The sequence below is a fragment of the Zonotrichia leucophrys genome, chromosome 10 (genome assembly GCF_028769735.1).
Source record: "Zonotrichia leucophrys gambelii isolate GWCS_2022_RI chromosome 10, RI_Zleu_2.0, whole genome shotgun sequence".
Lineage (NCBI taxonomy): Eukaryota > Metazoa > Chordata > Aves > Passeriformes > Passerellidae > Zonotrichia > Zonotrichia leucophrys.
In genome coordinates, this window is record NC_088180.1 from 9,885,193 (window position 1) to 9,907,735 (window position 22,543).

Consider the following 22,543-nt stretch of genomic DNA (forward strand, 5'->3'; position numbering starts at 1 on the left):
TTGCCCAGCACTAACACAGATCTGGGCTCTGTCCCTGTGAATATGGCAAGAATGTGTCTGCAAATTACACAAGAATCCAAAATATCTGCAAACAATTGATAGTGCTTCCCATTTAGCACATTTTGCCTTGAACACAAACCCAAAATTTCAATGATGGCTCATAGTCTGACATATTATTTATCAAACCTTGTCACCATTTAAAATCCCAATTCTTTAGCTGAATTATTTCAGTCTACAAACACAGGGGGTAAAAATGCTGAGAAACTGCAAGAATATGACATGGGTCTGGATGTTGGGCAGCTCTGACAGAGTGGTGACTACAAAAAGTAAAAAGCAAATGCAAGTTGTGCATCTCTAGAAAATTTTTGTTATGGAAAGGTAAATCTTGCTCAAAAATACTAAGTACAGGCAGCAATCAATGATTTAATGATCCATAGCAATTTAGAAGCTATTAATCTGAAGCAATAAAAGCAACTCCCATTGGCATTTTAAGTGTACAGTGTGGATGAAATCTACAGGAAAGCCATTCTTGATGATGGAAGAAAGGCAGTTTATTTCTTACAGCCTGAAGAAATTGAATGGCACCATGCAAAATTAATTGTAACCCAAAGTACTTGCAGATCTCTTGGGAAAGTTAGTATTATTTGGTACTGATCTCTGAACTTTGGGATTCCTTCCAAAATTATTTCCTACCAAAGGTACTAAACAGGATGTTGTATTGGTTCCTAGTGCTGGCACAGTGTAAGAACCATTAAATAAATATACTAAAACTGAGGAAATAAACCTGTCATTTGATTTGTGCTCAAAATTCAGCACTGGCACTGAAAAAAATAAATTACTGCACAAAAATGAGAAAAAATCCAATTAATTAACTACTCCACCTGCCTCAGAGCAGGCAGTTAATGCTTCCCAGAAGAATGAACTGCTAACACTGTTCTTTCAGGGCTTTGGCACTGCAGTGGCAATCATTTCATTCACAAAGCTCTCTGGTTCCCAGTCCAGCCTCTGGAAGATGGGTTCTGCTCTACCACAGTGAAAGCCAGAGAGAACAACTCTGCCAAATCATCAATGTCATAAAAGCACATTAAAATATCCAATACTCAGTTTATCACATTACTTCCTTTAATAACAAAGGCCTGCAACAGGGTTATAACAGTTGGAATGCAAATTGGCTTTTCTAAATGAGCGCTGAATATAAAGCAGACTAAATTAAAGACAAGCATGAGAGCAACAATACCAAGGAGACCTTTAAACAAGTTCTAAGGCAACAAATATGACATAACAGAAAAGCCGCAGTAGAAAAATAAAAGAGGTCTCAAAGAAGACCAAAAAAACAACTATCCTGCACATGGAAAACTCATTTCAGAATACATATACAGGCATGTGATGTACTTCTACATAAAAGAAGGATTTCAAGTCCCCAAGCTGAAATATGTTTCTGACACATTGTTGCCCATTCTTGATATTAATGAATTGTTATAACACCTACTGTTCTATTGTTCACAGGATTCTACTCACCTATGCATTTCAAGCCATCAGGAGCTGTATAAAACCCTGGAGGACACTTGCAGAAGTAACTGCTAACCGTGTTTGAACATTCTCCTCCATCACAAATTCCAGGAATGGTGCTACATTCATCAATATCTTTAAGACAAAAAGAGATGCAGAGGCAGGTTAGCTAAATTAGTTTTGGCACAAGAAAAGGTTTTATAATTTTATAATTAGTAGCAATAATCAAATTCAGGGCATAATCAGTAGTTTTGAAATAGTATGTTTCATTAGGTATTTTATAAACAGAAATTAAACAGAATATTGAAAAAAATGCATCTGCAAATTTAAAATACAGTATCTGTAAACTGCAAAAGTTTTACTGCTTAATATGGATGGATGAACATCTTAAAACTTCAGAAATTTACTAATTCTAACAAAACTGTAACTCATCCAGTCTGAATTCTGCATACTAGAATGAAGAAAACTGCATTGGGAGCAGCTGTGTAATGACCACAGTGATCAGGAGCGGAACCATTCTCTCCAGCAGCACAGCCTCTCCTGGTACACCCTGAGGCACGGCTTCAGGACAGACTGACAGACATGAACCACCCACTGGACTGCCTGTCCTTCCTGCACTCGGGTTTCTCTTGGAAATACCCCACACAAAAGCACTGAGCAGCTAGGTATTGTTCAGTTAATGCAATCTGACAGGATTACAGCTCTGACCAAGATGACTGCAGGCAACAAAAATTGTCTTCTCTGTCTTCTCCACTAAATCAATGTTCAGAAGTTTCAACAGGTTTCTAGAGTGTAACCAAAATATCTACTGCAGAAGCCAGGCAGCGTCCATAATTCTCCCTACATTTTGGCAGTGATTTTAAAATGAAGTTTCCATATCATGATTGTCCCCACTAACAAATGTCAATCCATATACTAAATCATCATCATCATAGATCCAATGTAAAAAAAATTTCAAATCTGCAGAGAAAAAAACCTAACAAATTCTTACAACTCATCATAGCTGCACAGAGGGAACTTGAAGGCTTTCTTCCACAGCTAGTTTATATAAGCTGCAGCTATGTGAATAACGACCTATGTCAGCCCCAAGTGTTCCCTAATTACCAGCAGTAGCCTGCCTGGATGTGTAGTTACTTTCCCCTTGGTTTCCAGTGACTGTCCTAACAATGCAGCTGTATCTAATTAGCACTGCCCTCATCTCCTAGGAACCTGGAGTTCTGCTGAGCCTAAAAACAGCTCACTCTTTTCCATGGTACCTACAAGAGGAATCAGGCAAACAGAGCAGAAAAGGAGGTTATTCTCTAGACTGATCAATGACATCTGCTTGTCACAGCCATCTACAATCACCCAGCTGCTCTCCTGACAGGGAGCATCCAGCTAGAAATAATGGCATCAGAGGTCTCTACCCAACCTCTCCTCCAGAGAGCTACGAAAACAGACACATGACTGTAATAATGATTTCACCAACCACAAAAATTTCTGAGAAGAAATACTTCAACACCACCCAACAGACCAAGGCAAGGAGTGAATAATACTGTAGTCATTAAAAAGGACTGGAAGAGTTTAATGTAACGCATAAATTGGAATTTGGCCCCAACAGATGGGGGAACACCCAAAGTCCCACAGGACCATTAATGAGCATCTTAGCAAGTAGAAAGGATCTCAGCTCTACTTCTTCTGTGAAGACAGTAATACAAAAACTAACAACTCCTGGTCTCCTAGGTAAAGCATGGGATGCTGCAATATTTCTGTGGCCTCCTGCCTTTGCAGGAAAGAAGTGGAGGGACTGGGATGGCACACGGATAACCCAAGTTTGCAGACTCAGCCATCCTAAGAGAAGCAGGGCTCTGGGTCCCCTGTGCACACATTCCTCCCCAGCATCTTGCTGGTTGTCCTGATGTGGGTCACATTCCTCACTTGGGTGTGTGAGAGGGGTGTGACCTTTTTTTCACTGCTACTTCGAGGATGTTGCCAAAGACTCAAGTCCAAGTGCCCTGGGAGCACAGCTAAGAGACTTCTGGCTTCTGCTCCAAGATTATACACCACAGGAGTCCCACAAGTCTCAGTGACAAAAAATGTGGAAATTGAATTTTGGTCTGAATAAAGCCCTTAATTAACAGAGAAAAATGCAATCGTAAATGGATCAGATTCAAGCATTTTCTGACTCAAATTCACCAATGTTTATCTTAAAGTCAATGTTGCCACTGTTTATATAGAGTCTGACCTTTTTAAAAGCAAAATCATTGCTCTTGATTTTAGGGTTGAGCCTAACCCAAACAGTATTTCACTATTTATATTAGTGTTGACATCCATATAAGCAACATTGTTGTTGCTAAGTATGTGAGTTTTACAAAGGTAAGTATAATTGATGTACTTGCAGACTTAAATGTGACTCTAGGAAAAATTACTCCCCCGGTCACCACAAAAAGTAGAATTTACCTCAGCAGCAGTGCAAATCGAAAAGAAATATCAAACAGTGAAATAATGTAGCAGTTAAAATACAGATTTCCACCAGCAATGCTAACAAAGAGAACTTTGGTCAACCCCTCCCCTTTTCTATCGTGTTGATTCTCTACCTGTCCTTGACAATTGCTATTATGATCTTACTTTAATGGAGACCCCCTAAAAAAACAGTAATGTAATTCAGCAGGTAGCTCCCAGTTGAACTAAATCAGTGACCAAGGATATGTTACAACTGCTAGAAGTCCTACTTGCTAAATACTAAGCTAAACCAAGCAAACAATCAGATGTTATTCATTATGTATCAGAATAAAATATAGCTAATTACTGTGAACCAAAAAACGTGTCTTATATTGACTTATAAAATTCAAAAGATAATCTAGAAAGAACAGGACAGATGGGCTGTTGTTGTATGATCATGCTTTTAAATGTTGTGTTTCTATCTTATTTCATGCCACTGGTATAAAGGTGGTGCTTTTAATTATTTGAATTGTATTAATACTACATAGTTTTAACTTAAATTGCTTGGTACATACAATATGAAGATGTACTGAAAGTAACTCTCTGCAGAGATTCAAAAAATCAATAGATATGAATTTGAAGAAGGAAAAATCCATCTGATCTTTGCAGCCAGGTGATCACTGCAAGGGGATTTCACAAAAGGGGAGGAAATTTGTGGCAGGATTTGGGAACACAGCAACCTACACCAGGTTCTTGAGTTGCCTTCCTTTAATGTTAGCAAGTGCAGGCTCTTAGGGTCGTTGCTATTTGGGGTTTTGTGTTACTTGGTTGTTGGTTGGGGTTTGTTTTTAAAATGATGCAGCAATTGAAAAATACCATCAAAATGTTTATGAGATGCAGCCTACAGTTCTCAGCTTTTCATGTACTAATACTTAACAAGGCACTTGTTCAGTCTCTCCTATTCACCACATTCTTGGTACTTCATCCACAGAAGGAAACACTTGCAATGTTGCTCGATTCTAAATGTGGGTTACATTCTGCCAAAATTATTGGCAGGCAATATGTAAACCATGCTGTGTACAAGCTCTTCTGAAATTGCTCTCCCTAACCTGCAAATAAATTATAAAGTTTTGCCTAAAATAGCTCTTTTTCTTTTGAAAGAGTAATTAATAATTCTTCTAAAATGACTAAAAAGTTTTGAGTGCTTCTTAAAGAAAGGATGGTGATGCACACCTTCTTCTCACAAATAATTTTATTGTACTGAAAGTTGGCATTCCAAAATCACTAGCCACTTATGAAACTTGTCTACTCAAGTTAATTGTAGTCTAATGACTGAAAGTAGAATCAGTTGCAGAAGTTTAAACATTATCTGGACTTCACTGTAAATACAAATCGATAATGTGTAACTGACACATTTTAGTACTATGTTCTTTATCTACTCAAAATTCTCTTAAAGCAAAGGTGACATCTATGCTTATTATCTTAGAAAGGAAAAAAAAATCCCATCAAATCACAGTAAAAAAAAATAGCACGATTCCATAATCACACACTGCAAATTTCCACACTAATATCTAGCACCTGCTGTACCCCCAAGTTAGGATGACTAGTAAGTGAAGATAAAATGTTTGTCCTTCTGGAACATATGCAACTGTAAGGCTGAGTTTAGAGCACAATCCAGCAGCCTTCACACAGCAGTGTCAAACCCTCACTTATGTTAAATAGATTCACCTGAGTAGGTAGGAATGTGTTGAATCTTCCAGTCATATGCACTTTTTGGTCAAAAGATCCACAAAGAAACATGTGCCTCAAGCATTTCTAAAGCAACATGTCAGTTAGAAAGTATTTTCATGTTTAATGGTAGATGTACCTTCAAGTCTGAAATGCTACATGAATAAAAAGGCTATAAAGGTTGCAGGGCCAATATTTAACATTCTCTGCTCTGAGAGAAAGCACCTCTATTTGTATTTGTTGTGAATAATGCTACCTGCAGGCTCAAGGCAGAAAAGACAGTAAGTTTGTTACAAACTGTTAAACAAAGTTGGTCCTCCAAAAGAAGATACTCCCCTTTCAGAAGAAAGTTCTAGAAGTTCTTACCATCACATTTTTGTGTTACTTCATTAAACTTGTGTCCAGCTGGGCATTTGCACTCAAAAGATCCAACAGTATTAATGCAATTTCCCCCTTGACAGATCCCAGGGATGGCTTGGCATTCATCCACATCTGTGATATAAAAAAGGAAAAAACACCCACTTTTATTTCATTTCTCAAGAACAGCCATAATAATTTGTCTACACAGAAATGAAATATGCCTAAATCCGTTCTTCACCCATCATAATATTATGATACTTGCTTGGGAAGACAGACACTAATTTTGTAATTACTCTATGCAAAATATGATTAAGTACAGTACTCTAAATATTTTCTGCAAGAAATCACATGGTTATTATTGTTACAGACATTAAATATCTAACTGCTATTGCTTTGTTTTTCCAAAACATCTGGGGAATGGTGTGCAGAAAACACAGCCTGCCAGAGCTCAAGTTTCTTTGAAGTGTCTAAAGCTGGTCACCCAAAATCACTTGCCCCCTTGAAAATCTTGGCAATTCCATCCAGGGCTGAGGCCACCAGCATAGAGGAGCAGTTGCACTGTGCATGGAAGGGGCCTCATGGAGAGGCACAGCAACTGCAGAGGCATTTCTGATGGAAATTATTAACTTGACACTTCAGCAAGGTCAGCATCAATGACATTAGACTGTGGTTAGAATTTGACTCAAAAAGTTTCATAGCCATAATTAATGTTTCAAAAAGAATTATTAAGGACCTGCTTAGACATACATAAATTTGAGGGGTTTTTCCCTATTATTTTTCTTTCTTTGCTTTTCATTTTTTCACGGAGGAAAATGAAACAACAAAGATGGTATCACAGGCTAGGTAGTAAGCTCAAGACAAACATTTTCAAGAGGCCCCAGTTTGTGGCCTCACAATTATTTTAGCACAACAACATGTGTGTCGTCACTTAGCTGCAGAAGTGTTGCTATGGCTTAATAACAGCTACAGAAACAAGGCTAAAGGAGGCAGAGGAGTGGCATTGCAATAGGACACGGGGGAAGTCTGGCTCACAGTCCCCAGGGGCTGCCCTGTCTCTGCTGCTCAGGAATTCCTTCTGGACCACAGAGCACTCCACTCTCAGATTCTCTCATCTCCTCAGAAGAACCAGCTGCTGCTGCTAAAAACTGATTGCTTGAGTTCTTGGGCTTCACACTGACATAGGTTTCAATGCAGGGACACGAGCTGAAGGAGATGATGCCTTCAAATATCTCTTTATAAATCCCAGAGACATTTCTGTAACGTGTCTTGAAGTCTGAAAAGCAAAATATTATGTCTGTAGAAAAGGCTGAGAGGCAATTTTCCTGGGAGCCACAAGTAGGAAGTCTCGGGAACGCCAAGGAGCATATCTGCACCACATGGCAGAGTGTTCTGCAAAGATCCCTGGCTGAAGGGATCCAGGCCAGGGGCAGCAGCAGAGCTGTCCCTGGGGAAACTGCTGTGCCTGGAGGTCACAGAGCCAGCACAGCCTCAGCAGCCTCACAGCTGCTGGGACTCGAGCTGCAGCAATGGGCTGTGCTTTAGCAACAGCAATCGGCCAGACTTCATGGCACTGCACTGAATTAAAAAACCTCAAAAACTAAAGAAACAGAAGTAACGCCTCTGAGTCATGATGTCTGTTTCAAAATCCCACCTTTCGGTTTTATTTTTCTTCTTTGTATCTTTAACAATCTCGGCTGTGATATTAATTTAACTTTCAGCCAAAGTCAAAATTTGGGCAGTGATATTCTATTTGAAATCTTTTGAAAATAACCTTGCCTACCCTCACTATTTCTTTACTTTTTTTTTTACTTCCCCACACAATAATAATGATTTCTTTTTCTCTTCAGAGAACCTGGATTTTATTTAACCTGTTTTTCTTTATTTAGATTGAATATGGATGTGAAATCCCTGAAATGCCTTCAATCTAAATGGATGTTATCTGATTTCAAAAGGATTTAATACAAATGCATGAAAAATAAAGCTAATATGTGATTCCATAAAAGATGTGTTGAAATTACAAACGCAATACTTAAGAAGGGAAAACTGGAAAATGCAAGTCAAACATATTGGGCCAAAACTGTGTTGGCACCACATACAGATCAACATCAACGTAGCTGCTTGCTAAGAAATGTGCAGCAAGCAGAAGTATTCTTATTCCAAACTGCACAAACCCATTGGAGAGTTCAGTGCAGCTTTCCCATGACACAAACAAGAGGGATATAACTAGGTGTGGCATAACTTCAGGGGTGTGGGCCACATATTTATGTACATAAGCTTTCAAAAGTGTCCACAATCTCACTTCACAAATTCCTGCACAATTTAGTCCTGACCTTTACAGTGAGAGGGGGAATAGAATCACTGAGGTCAAAATATGGGCACTTCATGCAGTGCACACAACCATGTTGCTTATCTTGAAGTTCATCATGTCTGTCTGCAGGCACCAGCCATGACTTGGCATGTGACAGAGGGTATCTACATCTTTAACGCAATGGAATGCCTTGAAGTCCCTTCATAGGAATTTCATGATTATATAAAATTACTCATAGATTTAGAATCTTTATCTTCCCTATTTTCAAAAATATTGTAACTTATTAGAAAATGTTAGACAGATTGAAATAAACTGGCCCCAAAGATATGGTGCTGGGAATGTATAATCCACATCAGTTTAATACATAGTTGCCCCTGTTAACTTTCTCCTGTTTCCTGTCAGACATCCAGACAATAAAAGAATTTATACAGCTGGAAGTATTAGAATAAAAGCCAAAAGCAGTGTAAGGACTTTCTACAGTAAGGCATGCTCTGAAAGAAGTAAGCAACATCTGGGTGGATTTTATGATTTGAAACAAATGCAAATGCATTTCCAAAATTGTATAAAATATATAATAAGGCATTACAAATGGCACGACAGGCACTTTTTTCCAGGTCAAAGCAGTGGAGCTCAAGAGATAAGACATCCAAGATTAATCCAAATTACACAACTTTTAGCTAAAAAATCTCACACCAGGTAACTGGGGCATTATTGCCACAGATTCATGTTTGAATGTCCTGAGTGCTCTCTGAAAGAACAAATTCCTCCACAGAATGATCGTGTGGTACACTCAGAAAAACACCATTACAGAACCAAGGGAAAGCACTGCTGGCAGTGAGAAATTCATTAAGATGCTGGCTGCTCTCACATGACCTGAGTTACTAATGTACTCACTTGAACATCAGGCACTCACTGAATCATGAAGTAATGCATCTGACAGTGTTTTTCCATTCTTCACACATATAGCTGAGAATGGCTTAGGACAGGTTATTCACAGCAGTGTAACTCAATTAAGATTAATCCAGTAACAATTTCAGCAGCTTTTGGGGAAGCTGTGCTGGTAACTCACCTTGACAGGCCCCGGTTCGGATGTTTGGAATGAAGCCTCGGCGGCAGGGGTGCGGCTGGGCAGGACACATCTCACAGGGGTGGCCCCAGGCTCTCCCAACAGTTGCACAGCACAGGGTTTTTGTGCAGACAATTCCACTGAGCTGGCCCTGGCACATCTGGTTGGTTACCAAAGTGAAGCAAGGGCCAGTCCTGTAATCTGTGCCAAAAACAGGAAACCTGATCAGCTTCGCAACAGAAATACACAACAGAACTCCTAATAAAGCAACACAACAGCACATTTAGGCACTTCTTTTTCACACAAACTGCCCACCAACCCAACAATTTATGTTTGAAGTGTTCTACAGAGGATTTTTTTCTCTCTCTTTAATTCAAGTCCACTGAAAACAAACTGTGACTATTTTACCAGGAATGTTATATCTGTAGGTCCCCTGTGCTGCTTCTTATTTAATCACTCATAATATTCTTCCAAGGGTTTTTTCATCAGTTTCTTTTAGATATTCAGTGCATTATTTAAAAGAATACATATAAAAGAGTTAGGGTATGTTTATTTCCACAGGTTGGATGCCTGCTCTCAAATGAGGCTCAAGGGAAGCACATACAGACTACAGAAAGTTTTCTGAGGACAGTTTTCACTGCTATTCAGGCATATGCTGTACCAGATATGTGGGCAAGCTTTGCCTATAGCTGAACAGAGGGCACGTGGAACACATCTGCTTTGATTTGTTTATGGCAGGACAGGCCACAGCCAACAGACAGAATCGAACTGAGACATTAACAAAAAAACAGTAGGCTTCATTTTGTTCCACCCTCCAAGGGCAAAAACCCACAGTGGTAGTGCCAGCTCCTGCTGTCTCCTGGACATCCAGGGTGCACACTCCAGTTAATTCTTTGCAAGCAACTCTAAAATGCTTTTTTTGTTAAGGTGCACCAGGACAGAGTCCAGCATCCTGTAAGCACAGACACCAAATTATGAACCTGTTGTTTCTTTGTACTGAAGTAGTTACACACCCTGAAGCAGTTATGCACCCTGAAACCTATCCTTTAGTAAATCTTCATGCCAACCAGAGCTGGTGTCTCCATATGCTGTAATTCTGATAACTCATCAAGCCATTCTGATACAATTAATAAAACAGCTTACAGAAATATAGCAAACAATAATGCTATATTGCTACTGTTATCTTCATCAATAAACATGATGGTATCAGAAAGGATATTGATTTAGATAAAAGGACCTTTCTCTGATGAACTCATACTAAGTGACACTAAGTACCACTTATTCTTCATTAACTATGTATCACTCCAATAACGGCCATTCTATCTTTTGTCTGTTTAACACACCTATAAATCACTCAGATAATCTCTTCCTTTTAAAATACTGGATCAACAAAAATCTTCCTTCAGCCTCTGGAAATTTGTCTTGTATTTCCAACTCTATGGTGAATTAACCTGTGAGAACCCACTAACTATTTTCAGCCTACCTGGTTAGCTGGACTAAGTGTATAAAAATACTTAAATCCAATTCCTGCTACTTAATTTCAGCTTTAAAGGTTATCACATTTCAAGTATAAAATTCCTGCCCTATTCCCTCCAAACAGTACAGCTACATTTACCAAACACTTCTCTCATCTTCCTCTAGCAATTCCATCAGTCGCATCATGAAACAAGTCAGAATCTCTGATATCTCTCTTGCCCTTGATTAATTAATTCCTTATCATCATCTTAACTTTCTTTGGCTTGGTATTTCTTATTGTGTCCCTTCATATCCCATATGAATTTTCCACACTGCAGCTTCTATTAAGTTTTTACCTAAATTAATACAAATAATTCATGATCAATTACACCTATCAAATAAAAAAAAAATATTTCCTAGATCGATTTTTCATCTTTGATCAAAATAAGAATATGGGCTTTACTCTATGCAAAACTCCCAATGCTGTAACCCCAAATATTAAAACAAGAGACAACAATTTCTTTAGAAATGCCACAGTTTTGTGTTGGCAGCAGGAAATCTTCCGGGTACCTCCCAGAATGAAATCCCCCATTGTAGATTGTCCCTCTGCTGTTTATATATAGATGGGTTAGAAAGGAGTCATTTTGTTCTCGGGCGCAGTGGGAGCACGCGTCAGACAGCAGTGAATAACTCATCTTGTGTTTTATGGTGGGATATGAATGGATCAGCATTTACAATTGTTTGCTTTCAAGCTATAAATGACTTAGCAGGGGCTAATATGGCTTAGAAATATGGTGAACCCAATGAAGTTAACTTCATAATCATGCAAATCTTTCCACCAGGTCTCAGTAACAAGACATGGGTTGAATATGCACTCAAAACCAAGCTAGTCCAGTTTGTTATTAATCAAGTTCATAACACTTCAGTATGGAGAATTACAGACTCAATTTTCACCGAATACTTTGCCTGGATAAATTTTACTCGTAGTACTCAGTTTTCTTCTAAATACAGCTTCCCTTCTATTTTTTCAAATACAGTCTTCCATATTTTCACAACTATGATTTTTTCTTCTCTATTCTTAATGAAAAATTCTAAAGGTCAAAAATCCCATATGAAAAAAGATCATTTGAATGTACATGCCAGCCTAAGGCCTCAGAGAAATCCACACACCAATTCATTTTTTCATACAGAGGCCAAATAGAAAAAACTTTAAAATTCAAGTGGTTTAAATAGCAAGATTTTTTATTTATTACAAGAAGAAGGCCTATGAGAAGAAAATGAGATTCTACTAACACAGTAGCAAAATGAAAAAAGGATATGAGCTTAAAACACCAATCCTTATTTTGTAACATCAAAGTTTCCTTATACATTCGTGTCATTTGTGATTATTCAAACTACTTCAATAAGTAAAGCTCAAACACAAGGTATCAGTGACCAGTCAGGAGCTGGAAAGAGAGAAAGAAGGAAAATACATCCAGAAAAGCTATTACACAATTTGTATGGGTTGCTTTTTTTTTTACTCAAGGATAACTTCAACTTAACTGAAGAATGTTGAGGCTTGAAATGATTTTAGTAAAATGATTTAAGATGTGTGACTGGTAATTCAAATCTTTTGAGTCATTTGTAATGCAAACTTCAGCACGTGCAAGCAGCCCTCAGTAAGGCAGTAGCCACCATTATCTAACAATTTTATCTGCTTCTTTACATACTTCTTGGCTATTTTGATAAGGAATAATTCCACAGGGAGCTTCAAAACTCAGAAGATGGTACAAACTGTAAAAAACATACTAAAATCTCCTGATTTTAGAGGACAGAGAGAACAAACAAGAGGCTCTACATACACGAACCTCATCAAAAGTTAGTGCAAACCTCTGTGTGTCACTGTACAAAGAAAATAGGGAAGAGCAACAAGCTTGTAACTCATCTTCACTTGCAAAATTTTCCTGTCAGTTGCTTGTAGACTTGAAACTGCATTGATCGTTAAATTATATTTTCCATACAAGACCTTACAACTTTTAACTTCTGATCAGAAAAGTGAATGGCCATGCTCAGGGATGACCATGGGATAACTATCATTTACTTCCATCTTTTCTAATAGGGGACAGCCTCACATCTCAATTCACAGACCAAATCAAGACCAGACCCCGACACATTCCCAAGTCAGTTCAATAAACTGACTTCCAACTATTTAAAACTCAGACACAATAATGCTCTGTCCACAGGTGACACTGAAAGGCCAGTTGATAAATGCATCCAATCACAACACACTTTTCTTTCCACACAGACCATTTCCTTAAATAATTACTCACTGTTAAGCACTCCCTGTCCTCTCCTCCCCCCAGCCAGACACCATTACTCACCCCAGTCAGATCCCAATGTGTCATCATTGGAAAGTACATGGCAAAGATATCAGAGGGTGTTCAGAAGGAAAGAAAACAAAACTCTGTAAATATTTAAAAACTTATTTCCTATGATGTCTGACACTTCTTACCAACGAGGTTTGGTAGGTTTGGACGTGGTATGTGAAGAAATTATCACCATGCCACTTCTGTCTGCTCCCTTCCAGTGCCAGAGATGGTTTCACATATAAGCAAGACCATTCCCCAGCTGCTGCAGTGCACAGCACAGCCCTGAGCTCAAATAGCTGAGATTTAACACTGGCTAGTGCTAAGATGTCACTGGAACTAGGGACTCAGAGTGCAACATTCAGGCACAGTTTCTGGCAGGGATATAAACCTGGCAGCAGAAATGTCTCAAACTACTACAGCTGTGCTGAGGACAGATCACAGCTCCAAGTTGCTTCTCATTATTTTCACAAGAGTAAAAAATATCCAAGGAAGCATATCTAACACTGGTACCATAACTCTTTATTCTGTATTAGGCAGCCAAAAAGTTAGTTATTGCCTCATATAACCCAACCCCTGGAATATTACCCTTTAATTCATTAATCTGATGACCCCATTTCTTCATGTCTTCCTCACCTTTGCTTGCTGCAAATTGTTCTCATATATTGACTTGCTGGCACACTTCAGCTTAAATTTATTTTCCATTCTGTAAGCTGCTTCACAAATCCATTTCTGCACAGATGATCTGTTTAACACGTCTATCTAGCAAATATTATCTAGTCTTCCTAGGACACTGGTTAAAGTATAGGACTTTGAAATAAAAGCTTACTAATAATATGAGACTAACATTATCACTTAGATTTGATGCACAGAAAAATTCAGGCTGACTATTTTATAAAGTATGTTGGCAATCTATTTTCCAGAACAAATATACAACGATTTTTATGCCAATTTTGTTCTTGCAACTGACCCAGTTCTCAAAGTCTGTAGCTGAAAAGTAATAACATTACAGTAATAAAATAAAAAAAATAGTGTTCAAAAATTATTATTACAGAATTGGAGTGATTTGTTGCACACATTTTAATCCAACATGCAGACTAAGCATTTCACCAAAATCAAAGCCTTAGCTCTGTTGTTCCCAATTATGTGCAGCAGCAATCCAAATACAGAAAATTGTTACCACATTTTATTCTTTTCCATGATGAAGAAAACAGTAAGCAATGCAGCTAAATGTAGAATAACTTCTCATTTCTGAAGTCAGTTATTTGACAAACTCTAGCCTACCCTACTTTGCTGTATAAGCTGCAAATGACCAAGGCTTTGCAGATTTTAATTTTTCCAATATCTTTCACAGGCTAACAACAACTAAATAAAATTCTGGCTTTATTTTCATCTTCCATTCTGCTAAAAAGTAACTAGCTTTGGTGACATATTTATTGCCAAGACCAGATGATTATTAAGGAGAATGGATTCTACTACAGAACCTTGCACGTTTCACTTAATAAGAACGAGTTGACTGAAGTTTATCACTATTTTTTCAAAAGTGTTCTTAGGAGTGCCAAGTTATAGAAACCCTCTTTACATACCACTAAGTATTAACCATTCACTAGCATGGTGAAGACAAAGGTAGTAGACAAGCTCTGGGTATTTTTTTCCTCTTTGGCTTCAAAAGGCACTGACTAAAGTAACTAAGACTATCCAAACGTAGTTTAAGAAAAATAGAACCTAATGACTTACAGAATATTACATAGAGAGGCATCCAAAGAGAGGGAGAATGCTTTCAGACAATGCAATGTACAATTTAAAGAGATACTGCTCACATTTACAAAGGAGATAGAGTGGTACAATACACTAGAACTAACCTTTTCTTTTCTAAAATCTAAATAGTCCTTTGCAGTGCCATGAAACAAAATGCAATTGCAGAGCACTCGAATGGAACTCAGTCCAGAACAGAAAGCTGGTTACAAATAAAAAAGGGAGATGGGAGGGAGAGAGGGAACTGATTTTCAGTGCTCAAGCTCAGTGAAACCCAGCAGGAGTAAACACACAGCAGGAATGGAGAGAAGTTGACTTGCTTTCAGCATAGGAAAGCGTTAAGTGTAATAATGATGGTTTGAGTGTTGCAGTGAAATGTTAACTTAATGATACATGCACAAATAGCTAACACAACCCTGAACTTCTGGCTCTTGAACAAGCTCTCTTCTGGCTCTGACAAGCTGATTAGAACAATCAATATCTTTTATTCCTTTAAAAGAGGAATCATCAAACTTGTCTGAAGCAAGCTCCCTCTTTCCCATAATCCAAAAAGGCCAGCACTCCTGAGAAATTATAACGGTGGAAACCTTCCGCTGAATGAAAGGAAGGGGCAAACAGATTGTATCCCTGTAAAGACTCTTCTCCACATGGCAGACAGCTCCCTGGCCAAATTTCTTCAACCAGACACTCACTCAGGTTTTTGTATTCTCATATATATGCATTTTTGTGATATGATCTTAGCGATGACAGACTTGATATGATCTAAATATTTTTTTTTTTTTACACTAGTCTAAAGACTTTGGAAAAACTAATACTGTTCTTCTTGTGTAAAGCTGTAACACAGAGTTTTATATTTTGTACAGCCAGCTAATAAGACATGAAAAATATTTGGAAAACACTGACAACACAGAGTTTTTGATTTTTACAGAAATATTTTAACAATTATTTCACTTCATGGTTGCACAATAACCCACCAAAATCTCAGGAAGCATTAAAAATGTAAGTCATAACATACAAGAATTGCTTCAGACACTAATACCTCACCTCTAACTCCATGGTGAAACACATCAACTACCTAATTGAAATACCATGCAACCCTCTGTGTTACAGGATCACATTCCTTCCTCAATGAAACTGTGGCATCACTCTGTGTGTACATCAGTGTAATCATGACCAGAATCTGGATCATTTTGCATAACCACATATATGGAATTTGCATTAAGACTGTGGTCCAAAAATAAACACTGCAATAACATGCACTATTTAACTCTGAATAAGCCTGAGGTGTCTCTGTTGAAATGTTACAGAAGACATACCATAACGCTAGAATTATCACATGTATTCAATTTCTATTACTAGAAGTAAAAAACCAAGAAGGCAAATGATCCAATCTTGATTCACCAGTTTTCAATTAAGCAAGTGTAATTTTATTAAATAGATATTATACCCACCAATATAAAGTACATGAGATGCTAATACATGTGCTTCATTACTCCTACTATTGTTTAATGCCTTCTGTCATTCTTGTCCTCAGTGACCACTTGGTTGAAGGAGCCTTCTCTTTGCTTAGCACTAATGGGTGGATGTCCTCCAGTATCAGTAAAGGACAGGCCTCAAGTGACTGAGGACCCTCACATCTTTAATCTATGATTACTGAAAATATTTATAACAATTGTCAATTAAACCACATCAAAAGTCTGATTTTCCCAAGCAGTGAGAGAGTACAGAATAATAATATCCTAAAATGGGAAGGATGGTGATGGGGAGGGATGTTAATCCACAGACAATTCTCAAACTAAGGGTCGAGCTCTCTTCTTACGTGCAAGCAGCTGGAGAGAAGAGCAAAAGGTCTCTACTGACTCCCATTAATGATGTAATGAAGAGCACTTTTTGGTTCTTTAGCTTAAGTTAGTAATTAGTCAAGAAGAACTGCAAGTGTTTCTAAAAGACTTTGAATGACCATGAACACTCCAGATAAATACTGGAAAGGTTTCACACATTTACTGAAAGTGTAAGCAACTCCACATCTCCACATTCTTAGTGTATTGTTTAACACTTTTTAAGTTTTAATAGCAGCTGCGCTGATGCCTTTGGCCTTTTCTCACTCATCACACTTGCTCTGTACACACTATTTTAGTCCAACAGATACTGCAAATCTATTTTTACCTCAGCACTGGAAACTGGCATCTCCTACTTGTTGAAGGGAATGTCAGGTCCTAAGTTTTCATTTGCCTCCACATGTGGGACAAATCATTACAACTTGGAAACAGTCACCAGCCTGAGTGCCTTCAACAGGAACATTCAAGATCTAGGACTCCAGTCCTGGCAGTTTTTTCTTTCCTCTCTGTTACACAGAACTGCTTGGTTCTGTGAATGCCCAGCCATGACACGCAGCACGAAGCCCGGGTCCCAGTTACAAGGGAAAGGTTACACTCACTGACTTTGATGAGGGAACAATCATTCAGTGGTGGAATCCCATTGCCTGTGGCTGTATGAACATTCCCTCACACAGAAAACAGCCAGTGTTTGGGGAAGAGAGACCCAGCCAGCTTCAGAGGCCTCTTGTCAATAGCTGGGCCACAGTGGTTCAACCGAAAGTGACACACTCCAGTTGTAATTTACTAATTATGTGCTTACAAGGAAGAGCATCAGAATCCTGGAAACTGCTGTGTGTACTGAATGGTCCATTCCACTGATCATCATTTTGAATAATTTCTCATTTATTTTAGAAAACAATGTCTCTCTCACCTTCATGCTGCATAAATCCCATCAAAGCTGATGGGTTTTTTTCTATGACAATCACTGAAATTTATCTGTGTAAATGCACACAACATCTGGGATTAATAGTTTCAAATAATGGAGGTCCTGAAGTGGCCCAGAATATACATGAGAACCAGTGAGAACTAAATAAGTAATTTTTTTGGGGGGGGGGGGGTGCAGGAGAAAGGAATCAGGGGTTCAGCAAACAAGGCAGGTGTCTGTGAATAACTAACCAGGGTACTGAGGGGAACAAAAAAGCTCTGGCCTGTTCTTTGTAGACTACCACACACTAACATTGATTTCAGGCCCAAAATGGGAGATCCCAGTTGAAGAAGGGGGATGGTTACATATGTACACATATTCACTCACACTTGCACTTCTTTTATCCTCCTCCACTCAGGGTACAGATTCAAGCTGAAGTTTTGTTACACTCTGGCTACACGGAGATGTTCCAAAAGATAAGCAAATACTCCACATAATAGGAATCACTCAGATTTAGGTCAGCAAACTGCAAGCCTCACTAACTCCCAACACAGGAATACTTAACCTTTGCATAGCACTGGAGCGTTAGCCTGTCATGCGAGCCCAGCCTCCCTCTCTGAGCTTGCAGCACACGGCGCAGTGCCCTGCACAGCCACGCATCACTGCTAATGCATCCTGATGGATGAGCAGCACCACAGCCTAAAACACATGAAAATCAGAGAGCCACAGACAACACAAGCCCTTTAAACACATTTTCCATTCTTAAAAAAATCATTAAAATGCATTGAACTTAAGTATAGTCCTTATACATTTAACTATGTTATTTATTGATAAAATAGTAATTTATGTAAATTTTACAAAGCCCTTACAGGCTTTGCTTCTGTTTACAGATAAAAGTATCCGCAGAAACTGCTGCGGATCCAGATGCCTGTCTAATACATAATACTTCACAGCCTTGCAAAATGCTGTGTATTAAAGGTTGGAAACTGCTTTTTGGCCTACTTTCTACACTGACATACTGAAAAGGAGGGAGAGTCTTGTGGTTGAGACACTTGGCTGGGACTGGGATGACCTGGGTTCAGTTTCAGACTCTGCTGCAGACTCCCAGTACATCCTTACACAAGTGACTTAATCTCCCTGTAAATTAGCTCCCCACATGGAACATGGGGCTGCCAATATTTCTGGATGCTGGTGGGGCTTTTTCCTATTTAGACTACACAGGCTTTGGGATGCAGACTTGTGTGTTCTCTGAATGATAAAGGGAGCCTCAAGCTGAGTTCAGGCCTCTTGGAATTACTCTAATAAAATGAGAAAAGATCTTTCATGTAAAGTTTTTTGTGTTTTGATTCTTTAAGGTTTTATGGTGGTTGGGTTTGGGTTTTTTTCTTTTTTGGAGGAGGGATGGTTGTGGCATTTTATGGGGGTTTTTAATGTTCAATTAATTGTCAGTTTCTAGTAAAAGACGAGGAATTTGCTCCTGACATTTTCTGTACTGGGTGAGTGCAACAGCAGCAGAACACATTCCATGGAGCAACTCATGCACAATCAATTAGGTCGTCTAATTAAGTTTCCAACTCAATAGATGCTATGAACTTTTTTTCTTCAGAAATATATCTACACACATGTGTAAAAGCAACCCAAAAACTTTTAAAAGGAGAGGAGAAGGACTGATGATATTCACTTGAAAGAAATGGGCTGCTACATGGGAGCAATGTTCTCTCACATGGAATTCATATTTCTGTCATGAAGGGAGAAAACACATATGGGGGGCATAAGAGTATTTTCCCATACAAGGTTATGTAGTTACCATTAGGGACTGACTTGTTAATCAGTATTTAGAGTAATTTATGATATTAGGTTACCCCATAACTAGGGAGAATAAAAACATGTGGAGAGAAAAAGACACATAGGTTTGAATTAAATAGGGACAAAAAATGTAGCTATTTACAGGGGGTTAAACCACATATTACATCAGATGTGCTACAGCACCCAACAACAGGTATCTGTTTCTCTAGTCCTAACTCAGCTAAAACTTCAATCAGCATCACTCTGCCTGAATAAGGACTCTGGATCAAAGATTCAAAGAAGCAAGAGAAAAATACCCAGGCCAATTTTTTGCCTTCTCTCACAGGGTTTTACAGCAGCAAATTTTCAACTGCCATGAATTTTCTCTGCACTTCCTTTCCCATCATTGTGATCACCCACAAGTCCTTATTCCACACTAACATAATGAAGTGTTTGTGGGACCAGAGTTATAATTGTGATGTCTGGATTAAAACAGTGAGTTGTGACATTTCTAAGAGTCCTAAGGGAGATGACAGTGAATTATAGAGAATACACAGACACTTGATAGTCCACAATTATGGGAAAAAAAGGCACAGAAGCACAATAAAGTGCTTCAATTGGGGTTTTACTATGGGTGTTTCTATGGAAGCATAGACTAGATTTATAAAGAACTTATAAAAATATCCAAAGCAAATCAAAAGTGATAAACATTACAGTTTCTCCAACCTGTACCACAAATCAGTATTCTGTTAGTAACTGTTTCAAACAATGCGGCTGCTAGATCAGATGAACTGACAGGCGAGAGACAGCAAGCTCTGGAAAACACACATACTGCTTGTAGGTAGGGGAAAGCCAGAGCAAAAAGCCTTCAGGGAACAAGTGTGAAGGAAACAAGGATACAAAGAAGCAAAACAGCAAAAGAGCAGAGGGACCAAAAACAGGAAGGCAGCAAAGACGGGATGGATCAAAGCAAATCTAAGAAATGAGTGGGAGGCACAGAGACAAGGAGAGATAAACAGTGGGAGCCAGCAGACACCATGTGTGAGAAGGGGAGAAAAGGGAAGGGGAGGGAGGAAAAGGCTGGCCAGCCCCAGAGCTTCGCCAGCTGACCAGGACAGGGAAGTTTGCCAGGACAGGCTGGCCAGCCTGGGTTAAAACGAGGGCCAGAGAGCCAACTGGCAAAGAGCAGCCAGGCAGCCCAAGCCATCCGGGAGAGGAATCTGTGCATGGAGCAGGGTGGGCACAATCCCAGCTGCGCCCGGGAGCCGGGGGAGCCCAGCAAGCACCACACGGGGGAATGCGCAGGAGCAGCTCCAAGAACAGCAGCGAGCAAGAAGCAAAAAGATGCCTGAGAACATCCCAGCAATAGAGTGAGCATCTCACTGACACATCTGGCTATGCACTCTGAAATACTATCCACTAGGATCATTGGGTGGCCAAATATGAATAAACAATGACTACACAAATTGCAGCTATTAACCATCCCTTTTCCCAAAAGGCATCTTCCTCCCATTTGTAGGGCTGATATCTGTATTTGTTGTCTACTCTGATATTTTCAAGATGACACAGTACGAATTATGTACCCCAATATTATTTATATAGTTAAATGTCATAATCCTAAATCAAGAAAAACAAACACCAGGCCAGTGATAAATAAAAATATGAGCTAAAAAGGCGTTACAAACTACATGAGGAATGGCCTAATCTAGCAGTGACAACATTCTGCTTATCTCTTCAGTCAGGCAGCTCCAATCCATCCATCTCAAAGAAATAAAATTAGCTATACCGAATAAGAAAAACATTGAAAGCTGTTACTAAAGGATTTCTACTAGATAGTAAAAACTTGTGCTATCTTCTGAAAGACTTTTTACACTAAAAGAACAATAATTGAACAATTTAGTGGATTAGAATAAACCATGACAAGGTCTAAGTGTTCCTATCTTCAGAGCTACAATTTATTTTTTTAAAAAAGCAGTAAGGTGTGTGTACGTATGTATATATATATATATATATATATATTATTTCTGAGAAGAACAAGTTTCATTTCACAGTCAAAACAGACTGTTACGTGCATCCTGTTCATTTTTTTCTCCCCAACATTTTCCTGGTGTAAATCAGCATCATAAAAAGCAGGTACTTAAATTAATGGGTGATCCTGTCAAGGAATCAGGACTCAGAGAAAGAACAGAAGGGACGTAATCCAGGTGTGGGCAGTGTCTCAACGTTTACCTTACCTTTCAGGATACAGGACCTGCTCCACACCACCAAAACTCCTGAGTGTGTTTTTCCGTTTAACTTCACTGGGCTCTGAATGAAGTATCAAGCCATCAGGAAGCCAGTGATCCATGAAACTGCCTTACCCTCAAACCAAAAGAGATTCACAGCTGAGACAGATGATATTCTAGGTAGTAAAAGTCAAATTCTGCTTGGGACCAAGTGCAAGAGAGCAGCACATGCCAGGCAGCACCCTGGGGTTCCCACAGCTGGTAAGAGGAGGGAGGGGTAGGGAAGCAGGAGGGAAGAGGGAGCAGTGGGGAGTTACGAGGGGGAGCACACAGAGTGCAGCATAATGCAGTTTAAAGTTCCTCTGTGGGAGCTCTGGTACCTGCCTAAGCTGCAAGGTTTAGCAATTGCAGTGCCAATATAAATTTGTGCCTAAAAATATAGGAAATATTTTCTTTTAATTTTTACTAGAATGGGTACATTTAACAATCCAGGTGGTCATCAATATATATGTGATTCACTTCCAGCAACATTAGTGGAACAACAGACTGTTCTGTGGGGTGTCTAAAGTTTCAGCTGCTTGTAAACCAGCACTGTGGGAAAACTTTTAGGTGGCTTTAAAAATATTCTTGTAAAACAGTAGAAAGCTCATAATTTAAGACAGTTCAGTGGAGGAGAAACTTCCTCCTGATAATCAGAAATATTTTGCACTACATCCAAAAGGCAAGTAGGACTTCCTCCAGGAATAATGTCTTTTATCCACATCATTCTTTGTCAGGAAAGTGTCTGAATATCTGTTTTAATAATTAAGTTTCAGGTTTCAACTACACTTGTGATAAATAATAC

At 38.9% G+C, this 22,543-nt stretch overlaps 1 protein-coding gene across 7 annotated transcripts in view; it reads right to left on the minus strand.

Moving 5' to 3' along the window:
• The window catches only part of FBN1 (fibrillin 1), a 141,496-nt gene that overhangs the window by 82,928 nt on the left and 36,025 nt on the right, over window positions 1-22,543 (minus strand). For 5 of the 7 annotated variants that reach the window (XR_010441528.1, XR_010441527.1, XM_064721767.1 and 2 more), the window contains exons 6-8: window positions 9,396-9,593; window positions 6,025-6,150; window positions 1,519-1,644 (exon numbers count right to left, since the gene is read on the minus strand). Coding sequence is in view for 5 of the 7 variants with exons in the window: in XM_064721767.1 (XP_064577837.1) it covers window positions 1,519-1,644; window positions 6,025-6,150; window positions 9,396-9,593 (450 nt within the window). In the remaining 2 variants the exon portion in view is untranslated. Of the gene's footprint in view, window positions 1-1,518; window positions 1,645-6,024; window positions 6,151-9,395; window positions 9,594-13,338; window positions 13,379-21,708; window positions 21,745-22,543 lie in introns of those variants that run through there. The other 2 variants (XM_064721769.1, XM_064721768.1) reach the window with 2 other exon arrangements.